The following is an 11315-nucleotide window of genomic DNA, read 5'->3' as shown; positions in this document are numbered from 1 at the left end:
AGAAGGTGTCGAAAATGTTGATGATGTGCGTGATACCGATAGCTTTAAAAGTTTAATGAAGTTATTAGACGATGACGATAAGGATTTGTATGCCGGTTGCTCAGAGTATAGTATATTGTCGTTTATTCTTCAACTGATGCGTATTAAGACCCTCAGTGGAATGGCAGATAAATATTTTCAAATGCTTCTTAATTTACTACGCAAGGTAATTCCGGATGGAGAGAATAGCATACCAGAAAAATGTTATGATGCAAATAAGATCGTTGGCGCTCTCGGTTTAGATTACACAAAAATCCATGCGTGTCCTAATGATTGTATCCTGTATTATAAGGATAATGAGAAGCTTGAAGAATGTCCAAAGTGTGGAGTGTCTCGTTGGAGGAAGAATACACGCACTTCAACACGAAAGGCAGATGAGCCTGTTAAGTAGACAAAGAAAATTCCAGCGAAGGTGCTCTGACATTTTCCCTTAGTACCGCGTTTACAGAGGTTGTATATGACAAAAGACACAGCTAAAAACATGCGGTGGCATAAGGAAGGACGCGTAGTTGATGGTAAACTCAGGCATCCGGCAGATGCAGATGCATGGGAGCATGTTGATCAATCTTTTCCTTGGTTTTCCACAGAGTGCAGGAATGTTAGACTCGGTCTATCTAGTGACGGATTCAACCCGTTTGGCATTATGAGTTCAGGTTGGTCTACTTGGCCAATTGTGTTAATACCTTATAATTTACCACCTGGACTTTGTATGAAGCAACCGTATATGATCCTTTCATTGCTGATACCAGGCAAACACTCACCCGGAAATGACATAGATGTGTTCATGGAGTCGTTAATTGATGAGTTAAAACTTCTCTGGGATGAAGGGGTCCAAACGTATGATGCATTTTCCCGTCAAACGTTTAATCTTCGTGCTATTCTTATGTGGACCATTAATGATTTTCCAGCTTATGCTAATCTCTCCGGTTGGTCTACAAAAGGAACATTTGCTTGTCCCGTATGTGGTCCAAACTTTGAAGGCTTTCATTTACAACATAGTAGAAAGATGTGTTATTGGTTTAACAGAAGATGGCTACGTAAAGGACATAAATACAGAGGGAAAAGGTGGGCGAATAAGTTTGATGGCCAAGAAGGGAAAAGAGGAGAGCCGCATGTAATGACTGGAGATGAAATTGTAGAATTATTTGAGGGATATCCTAAAAATAAGTTTGGAAAGAGCCGATATACAAGAGAAGATATTCTAGCTCCAAGACGCATTTCCATTATGAAGAAGGCACCGAAACGAAAGAGAAAAGTGTGCATTACGGATGAGACACGTGATGAGGAATTACCAAAAGGATGGACAAAATTTAGTATATTTTTTCAGCTACCGTACTGGCAAAAGCTAAAAATTCGGCATAACCTAGATGTAATGCATATTGAAAAAAATATATGTGATAACCTGTTGTCCACACTCTTACAGGATGGTAAGAAATCAAAGGACGATTTACGAGCTCGGCGAGACTTGAATGCATTGAACATCCGACATGATCTGCAAGCACGAGAAGTTACTGAAGGCAAATTTGAGTTGCCCTCATCTCGCATTACGATGACAAAGGTTGAGATGCAAAGATTCTGTGAGGTGCTCAAATCGGTAAAGTCGCCAGATGGTTACTGTTCTAATATTTCAAATAATGTCCAGGTGAAAGAGCGAAAAATTTTGGGACTTAAGACTCATGATTATCACATCCTTCTTCACCAATTGCTTCCCGTGGCACTCCGTAACAATATGGCTGATGATGAAGTAGCAAAGGTTATAATTGAATTCTGTGGATTTTTTAGAAAGTTATGCTCAAAAGTTATCAATGTTACAGAATTTAAGACACTAAAAGGAGAAATGAATGAAACCCTTTGCAAAATGGAGTTATTCTTCCCTCCCTCATTTTTTACTATTATGGTCCATCTTACACATCATCTTGTAGATGAGGCATTACTCGGAGGTCCAGTTAACTATCGTTGGATGTATCCCATGGAGAGGTTAGTTAAAATTCAATAAAGTCACTTTACCTAACATGTAATTATTTTATCTTAATAACTAAAGTTATTTTTGTTTTTTTAGATATTTGGGTTTCTTGAAGCGCATAATGCGCAATCGAGCTCATCCGGAGGGTTCGATTGCTGACCATTACGTTGCAAATGAATGCATGTCTTTTGCCTCTCGATATATGCGAGGTGGAGATGCAAATAATAATACACAAATTAGTAAAAGAGATGCCACTTTTCATGGCAGTACCAAGATGAACAAGGATTACTCCAGAATAGACTTGGAACAAGCTCATGCATTCGTCTTGCACAATCTGGAGATCTTTGAAAATTATCGAAAGTAAGTATATTAACTTTAATAAAAGTGATAATTTTTTTATTTATATAATTATTAATCTCTTATATTGTATCAATAGTCAACATTTGGAGGAGTTGCAGTTAGAAATAACTGGGCCGTCAGCACGGAATCAAATTGCCAAAATACATGAAATTTTTTTTTCTGAATGGGTTTCAGCTGAAGTAAGTTTTGTGAATTTTAATTTTAATTAACTTTGAGAAAAATTTAGAGTAACTTCTTAACGATCGTTTGTTTATTTTGTTTAACATTAGGTAGAAAGACAAATATTGGCTGGTTTACCAATATCAGAAGAGATAAGAATTCATGCACACGGGCCACACTACACAGTTAAACAATGCAGCGGATATCGTGTGAATGGGTTTTTATTTCAAAAGTTGGGGATTGAGGAGGAGAGAGTTACTCAAAACAGTGGGGTCATGGCTATCTTCTCTCAAGAATGTTATGCAAGCTCGACAGATCAGAATCCAATACTTAATGATCTAATTTATTATGGACAACTAGAAGATATCTTGGAGATGTTCTATGCGTATGGTACAAAAGACGTACGTAGTTATGTGATGTTTAAGGTTCGATGGTGTCATGCTGAAATAACAAGAGATGCATATGGCTTTAATCTTGTAAATCTAGACAAGGAGATTTACTCCGATTTGAAGTTCATGTTTGCAAAGCAGGCTACTCAGTGCTTTTATGTCAAAGATCCTAGACAGCCGAAGGTTTGGGTCGCATTGTATAAGGAGCCGAGAACTCTTGTTGAACTTTCTCTCGATGAAAACATAGAGGGTTCTGATGATCCAAATGAGACTGAAGGAGAAGTTTTTTCTAATTACTCATACCCGCAAAATGTCAATTTTAGTATGTATACTCCGCAAAATCGGCTTGATATTCGTAATGTAGGAGATTGAATGTCGAAATATTAGTACTTTTAAAATTTAAAGTATTAACTTTGTCGTTTTAATATATATTTTTTATTTTGTCAATGCAATTTTCAACATTCACTTATTTTGCTTCAATAAATTGAATAATCATTTAAGATGCAGATGAGCCGAAGGATAAAGCGCATAGGGGAAGTTTCCCACAATCAAGCAAATTCATCATCAGGTATAAATATTAATTTGTTCAAATAAATTGTGTTTGTGATATAAATATGCATATTTCGCATTTATAATTATATTTTTTACGTGTAGGAATGTCCTCACGACCTTATAGTAGTCCATTATCTCTACATGGATCCTCACCCGTTGAAGGCATTAATTTATTTAATTTCACTAAATTAATTGAGAAACTTATTTACCTATATTATTTTTATTACTTTCGTAGATATTGCGGGGACAGATACACATGCATCTCCTATGAGTCCACCTATGAGTCAACGTCATCATTGGGATTCATCGCCTGGTCTAGGTATTAATTTTAATGTCCATGGATATTTTATGTTCCTATAAATATTTATTTCACATTTTATATTGCAGACAATCATCATGATGGATCCAGTGATGACGAGATCCAACACGAGTCTTTTGCGAGATCTTCTCAGTCGGAGGTTGAATGTCTCCGTCCATGGACTGAAGCAGTAAATTCCATCCCCTTACCAGAAAAGGCTATCACATTGCAAAAGAAATGCGATAGGAACTATAAAAAAAGGAGAGAAGACATTAAAAACAAGGATAGTATAATAAAGCAGAGACTAGAAAAGGCGATGTCAGATAAGTTGAGGGAAATGGGTAAGAATATCATGTAAAATATTGATCAATCTTCGTTATTTAATTATTGAAGTTTTTAAAAAAATATCTCTCTGTCTTTGTAGGGAACAAGGACTACGAGAAGGCCGGTAGACACGGCAGTGATCTGTTTACGAAGGTACCTCCTAAAGGTTATCGAGCCATTTTGGGGTGGATGGGCAACATTCCAGTTGGAGATTACGCGGTCAGATTTAATAATTTGATCGGTTGTTTAATCAGAGACCCACACCACATTAACATCGCTCATAACTTTGATGAACAACAATGGAATGGAATAAAGAAGATATGGGAGAGGCTCATGGTAATTATTCGTTATATTGTTTTTTCAATAAATATTTATTTAATTTTTTAATATTGCATGTTTTTGTAACACCTAATTTGTAGAATCACTATTGCCTTGAGGACAACCCGGACTCTTGGGATTACGTAATGAGTAGAGCGAGCAAGATGCTTCGGGGGTGGAGGAGTAGACTTAAGAGTCAATACTTTACAGATATAACCATTGATTGGAAGCGGATTCATCAGCTTGATAAGAGGGTTCCTCCTTATAATTGGATGACTCTCATTATCGAGTGGGAGGGCGAGAAGAAGGTGAGTTATTTTTTAATTAATTATATTACCACCACATATACTGAAAAATTACTTTATTTTGAAGGATAAATGTTCGATAGCATTGGCTAATCGCGGTGCAAAGCTATATGATCACTTTCTAGGAGCTACTCCCTACGCTCGGATCGAGCATAAATATTTGCGTGAAAATCCGGTTAGATCAAAATATTAAAACTCAACTCATGTTACTATTTTCATACGTTATTAGAAATAACTTGAAATTTGATTAATCATAGGACGCCTTGACTATGCCGCCAACTCTTCTTGCTAGAAGTGCATATACACCACCCGAGGGCTATGATAAGGTGGAAAAGATGACAAAAATTAAGGATATGCATGTAAGTATAAACTTAATTTCATATTTGCACACATGTATTTCTAATTAGAATTCATTAATGTTCGAATACCATTTATAGTGTAATGCATTCATATCTGCTTAATTATTCATTCATGTGCTTTCTAAAACATTCATGGAAGTGTGGAACAATTGATGTTTTTGCTAAATTAAGTGATAGCTTCATCATCAAGTTTACATATATTTTCCAAATGCAGATATTGCCTGTGTAAGGCCTTAAATAAGGATATGTGTGCATGCTTATTCATCGTGTTTCTTTACTTGGTATATACTGGAACTTTCACATTCACTTTTCACACTTTGCTAAAAATTGTGATAACATTTCTAACCATATCATATGCTGAATGCAAGAATGCATGCTTTCTGCATGCATCCATCTATTTCCTTCTTACACATGCGGTTTCATACAAGTTCTCATGCTAATGGAACCACATAGGCAAATGCACATAAATATGCATATAAATTTACTACTGGAATGTCGTCATCCCTTCATGTTTAAAAGTTATTGTGTCACACTTTATGACCCCAGGCACTTGATAACCATGTTTCATCCCCGACTAAGAACAGGGACATGCAGTTCACCTTATTTTTTCTAGACTAGTTAGGCTCACTACAATACTTCTGATCTGAACTTACAGAGATGATCAAAATCTGTGGTCCTTTGTCTTGATACTACTAACATTTAGAACTTTTGCTTAACTAAAATGTGTGTGTGTTTGAGATTTTTGGGGCTTAATTGGCTGTTATCTTCCGGGTATTTGTAACAGAGTCATGAACTTCAAGCTTAGCTGTGATGTATTTGTAACAGTCATGAGCTTAAAGCCTAGGCTGCACGGCTCATATTATACCAGTATTTTTGACGAAGAAGGTAAAAAATGCATGTCCAGTGACATATCTTTTTCTTTCAGAATCATAGCTGAAAAAGGTCGACTATAAATGAAATAAGAAAGTGATCATATAGCTTTGCACTTAATTCATAACATTGTCTTAATTTATTTATTTCTATTGGTTGAGTTTCATTGCTTAAGACTGCCCTAATTTATTTATTTCTATTTGCTAATGTTATTTAGGAGGCGCTTGAAGCTTCACAAGACTTTGTCTTGTCCCAGTCTCAGAGCATAGAGAACACTCCTACCGATCCTAATCGCATGACTAGAGAGCAATGGAGGGAAATTGTTGATGGAGTTTATGGCTCTAAACCAATCAAGAAAGGGAGGGTGCCTTTATCAAGTGCAAAAGTTAGGATAGTCTCCACTAGCAGGAATATACAAAATGACTCGTCCGCGACCTCAAATCGACAAAGTGTGACATCGTACGTCGTGGCTAAAATTGGACAGTATTTAATGGACACTGTTCAACCCTCGATGTTTTTTCAATTTATTCCCATTATTACGCGCGAGCTAGGGGGTGCACAATCGACTTGGGATGTTGTGCAGCGCCTCAGTGATTGTCCATCGTTGAAGGAGATTCTTCCTGAGTCGATATACTTAGAGATCTTTAAGTTGGCGTTTGCCGAGCATGAAGTTAATGGTGGTGGAGAGGTATATATGACGCGATATATAAGTATTTATTATTATATTTTTGGTATATATATATCTTATGTGGAGTGATATTCTTTTCAGGTTGGAGGAGATATTGTAGGGAGCAGCAGTACGATACGATGTTCTAATGCAGACGATGCTGATAACAGGGATGCCGACGATCGTAGTGAATGAATATTATTTGAGCATGCGAGATGTATTGTGATTGTGATTATATGACGAGTATTATTCGATATTGTGGATTGACGGATGAAATTGAATGAGTGTGGAATGTGAATGTATATCATGGTTGGTTTTATGATATATTGTTAAATATTGTCATTGGATTGATGTCGATACAGGTTATATGTGTATTCTCTCGTATGGGAGGCTACCGAAAAATTAAATTTTTTTTGCGTAAATATATACATTAGCGACGGGAAAATCCGTCGACAATAAACATTGGCCACGGGGTAATCCGTCACCAATGTTAAAACATTAGCGACGGACTACCCGTCACCAATAAACATTGGCGACGGGGTGATCCGTCGCTAATGTTCAAACATTGGCGACGAGCAACCCCGTCGCCAATGTTTATTGGCGACGGGGTAGTCCGTCGCCAATGTTTAAACATTGGCGACGGATTTCCCTGTCGCCAATAAACATTAGTGACGGGGTGATCCGTCGCCAATGTTCAAACATTGGCGACGGACTACCCCGTCGCCAATAAACATTGGCGACGGGGTAGCTCGTCGCCAATGTTTGAACATTGGCGACGGATCACCCCGTCGCCAATGTTTATTGGTGACGGGTAGTCCGTCGCTAATGTTCCGTCACCAATAAATCCGTCACCAATACATATTAGCGACGGGCCTTTATTGCCTGCAAATGCACAATTGGAGATTCCCTTCTTGAATGCTGCTAGTGAACCTTGTGTGATTGGATCAAAATAGAATGTCGCATTATGTGCACCACTAAGTGACATGGAGATTATATCAACTCCATCCGTGATAGCCTGATCTATGGCTTTAAGTATATCACGCCCCCGACAGCAATCCTCGAAGCACACTTTGTAGATAGCTAGGTGAGCTTTAGGTGCCATTCCAGCAGCCTTACCCTTGGCCGTCCCAAGAACGTTGGCGTCGTCCACGAAATTGCCTGCAGCCGTGCCTGCCACGTGGGTCCCATGCCCTGCAGTGTCTAATGGGGAAGGACTGGTTCCATTTCGGAATGCTCTTGCACCGATGATCTTATTATTGCAACTAAGGTAATAACACTTACCCTTCCATTTAGTAGGTGGAGGAGGCATTAGATTGTCGCTAAAAGAAGGATGGTTTGGAAAAATTCCAGTGTCGATAATTCCGATTATGATGCCTTCGCCATACATGGTGCCATCCCATGCTCCTCCGAATGGCTGGCTCAACCCCAAGAACTCAGGGGTATAAGTGGTTTCAAGGTGATAGAGCTTGTCAGGGTGGGCATATAAAAAGCCTTCCTTACCTTCCATAGCCTTCACTTCTGTAGGAGTTAGCCTCGCAGCAAAACCGCTGATTGCGTGTCGATACGAGTACACCAAACGAGGTGCTCCCGAGTCTAGAGTGTTGTTAGGTAGAAAGGATTTGTACCAACTTTCGAGATCCATATCGCTGAGAAGCTCAGATTCCTTGGTGTTTACTACATGAACGATGTAGGTTTGCGTCTGGCCAGGATTGCCTCCTTGATCATTGACCACTGGGAGAAGCTTGCCATGGCTTGAAAAATGAGTAAGATTTGATAGCAAGAAGAAGAGGAGAGCTAAGTAAAGGGCCATGGGAGTTTCTCAGGTCCTGAGGATGTGGATGGCTTGAAGGATTGATTGCTGAGAGTTGATATAATGGTTAAGAGATGCCAATTACGAGGTAGAGTTAATGTTTTCTTGACACAAGACAGGAAAGGAAATTTCTTTTCTGATTAAATTAATGTATAACACAATGCTCATTAATAGAAGGAATCAGACGAGAACGGTGTATATCATGCAACGCTTATAATTTGGCAGCTCAAGGAAAAAAGAATACTATGTTTTCCAAATTTGGCCTGATCTTAAGATCGTCTCTGAAGAATAAGAGGGTTTAGTACTATTTAATCACTGACATTTTTGCCAGATAGGATTTTGTATTTCAACCACACTTCCTGATTCCTGTTATTAGATAAGTTTTATATAATTGTTTTGCTAATAATTTATGCCGTGTTCTATATGGGCCTGCAACCTTTTCTTAATACAACACTTCAACTTCTTACACTCCTTTAAAAAAATTATTTTTTGACTGTTCACGAGACGATGAATACATGATAATCAACTCCTTTGATTTTGTGTCACACTGTTCATGAGGTGATTTCATGCGCAGATGTTTGATCTGCCATAGACTCACTTGCAACTTGCATATGAATTGTGTTGGATTTTTTGGTCAATACCGCTTTCGAAAATGAGTTTTCAAACTATATATATATTAACTACAAGTACTTTTCATAAATGCTTGGTACACTAGTTGAAAGTTAATGTTTTGGTGTTTCAAAAGGTCCCTTGTTCGAAGTTTGCCGGCAATCCAAGAAGTGTTTTATTTGAATTAATCCCTCATAAGTTCTAGTGGGTCGTGGGTCGTGGGTCGTGGGCCGTGGGCCAATGGGCCGGAGATCAGGCTAATCGGGCTAAGGCGCTAAGTAGCGCTTTGTTAGGCGCACTTTGCACTTAGACGCTAAGAGGCCTATAAATAGCGCCCTTGGGCAGCTCTTGGTGGTTGCTAAATACTCTCGCGAACGTGGAATACGAACGTCGATATACACACGTGAGCTTGGAAAATGAACGTCAGATCAAGGCGATCTTGACGTTGTTGCTGTTGTTGTGCTGCTGTTGCAGAAACTGTGCCCACACAAACCCTGAAACTGAAAGGTTTTGAACCGAAAGGTTCTGAGATCGAGGAGATCTTTTGCCTTGACCGAAAGGTCTTATAGATCGAGGAGATCTTGACAGTACTGGGTTGGTGCACATCAAAGTACTGTACTGCTGTTCCTGGAAGCAGTTTGGCCTTGGGATCCTTGCACCAGAGTAGGCCAAATATTGTTTTAAGTATAGTGTTTCACAAACGCACAACAGTTAATTGAAAAAATTAAAATAACAGCACACCTAAATTCCTCTGTTTAAATCCAGATTTAACCATAATTTCCAACATTCTTAAAGCAATATTTCTGATCTACTAATGGATCCTGCGAGGACTCTCGGAGTGGACTGTCTCAAGTTAGAAAACTTTGATGGACCTAACTTTAACGCATGGCGTTGGAAAGTAATTTTCAGGATGCAACTCCTGAAAATCTACTATGTGGTTACTGAGGAAAAACCTGACTATGTGGTTACTGAGGAAAAACCTCTTGGGCTAAAGATGATCATTTCTGTAGGAGTTATCTCCTTAACTGCCTAGCTGATCATCTGGCAGATGTTTACACCAACAAGCTCACTGCAAAGAAAATCTGGAATGCTCTGGAGGAGCAATACAAGGATGAGAGAAGCTTTCCAAGTCTCACTTCATTGAAAAGTTTCTGGACTTCAAATTCGAAGATGACACTGAGGTTTGGCCTCAAGTCAAAGAGCTCGAATATCTTGTTATGAAGCTGAAGGATGAAAAGATTAATCTTTGCCAAACATTCTTTTCTGGAGCAATTGTCAACAAACTTCCTCCATCTTAGATGTTATTCTCCACAGATATTTGAAGAAGGAAAAGACAGGTGACTTTGTCTGATTTGAAGAGGTTCATTCGGATCGAAGACGAGATTCGGACTCGCACAAAGAATGAGCTTCAAGCTAAGCAAAAAGCGTCTACTAACATGGTGGCTACTAACTCTGAGAAGGGGTATCAGTTCTTCTTCTAAGAAAAAAATCTTTTAACAAAAAGAAAAACCATAATCCAAAGAACTTGAATGCTCAAAAGAAAGATTTCAAGAAGAGCGACAAATGCTTCAACTGTGGGAAGCAAGGGTATTTTGCCAAGGATTGTAAAGCACTAAAGAAGGGAGCAATACACAATGTTAATCAACTTGACAATTGTGTGACTATACTTTTTCAGGTGACAACTCACAGTAAAGTCTCAGGTTGGTGGTTAGATACAGGTGCTACCTGTCATGTCTGCTCTAACAGAGATTTGTTCTCTTCCTATGTTGCTGCCAAAGAGAACGTATCAATGACTGATCGTTCTATGGTTCCTGTTCTTGGATTTGGGACTGTGGTGCTGACTCTTTCTTTAGAAAAAACTCTCACATTGAAGGATGTGAAACATGTTCCCTCGATTGCCAAAAATTTAGTCTCTGGAAGCTTGCTGTGTGACATTGGTATGAGGCTGGATTTCCAAGGAGGAAAGGCTGTGTTATCTTTTAAGAAAATGTATTTTGGTAATGTATATCATACTGATGGCATATATAAGATCAGTACTATTGTACCCAACTCAGTATAAATGAAGTATCCTCTTCTGCTTACTCTTCTGTATTATGGCACAATAGGCTAGGACATGTAAATTATAGAAAGCTGTCTAGCATGGAGAAGTTAGGATTACTTCCGAAATGTGGTGGTAACAAACCTGACAAGTGTGAAGTCTGTGCGCAAGTAAAGCTGACAAGGAAGCCATTTCCAAGTGTCACAAGGAGCACCAACCTATTGGATCTGATTCACTCAGATACTTGTGATTTCA

General features: G+C 38.6%; 2 protein-coding genes across 2 annotated transcripts; one reads left to right on the top strand and one right to left on the bottom strand.

Annotated features, from left to right (window-relative positions):
• LOC109845901 lies at positions 521 to 3282 on the top strand. Its single transcript, XM_020415151.1, has 4 exons — positions 521 to 2016; positions 2099 to 2362; positions 2439 to 2541; positions 2632 to 3282. The coding sequence occupies exons 1-4, from the start codon at positions 521 to 523 to the stop codon at positions 3280 to 3282; spliced, it is 2514 nt and encodes an 837-aa protein (XP_020270740.1).
• Positions 7230 to 8413, bottom strand: LOC109845900 (subtilisin-like protease SBT1.4). The gene is made up of 2 exons (XM_020415150.1): positions 7486 to 8413; positions 7230 to 7252 (listed from the first exon to the last, which is right to left on the bottom strand). Exons 1-2 carry the CDS (start codon positions 8411 to 8413, stop codon positions 7230 to 7232), a joined length of 951 nt encoding a protein of 316 aa, XP_020270739.1.

The sequence above is a fragment of the Asparagus officinalis genome, chromosome 6, assembly GCF_001876935.1.
Source record: "Asparagus officinalis chromosome 6, Aspof.V1, whole genome shotgun sequence".
NCBI lineage: Eukaryota > Viridiplantae > Streptophyta > Magnoliopsida > Asparagales > Asparagaceae > Asparagus > Asparagus officinalis.
The sequence above is the reverse complement of the archived record's forward strand: the minus strand, read 5'-3'. Positions and strand labels throughout refer to the sequence as shown.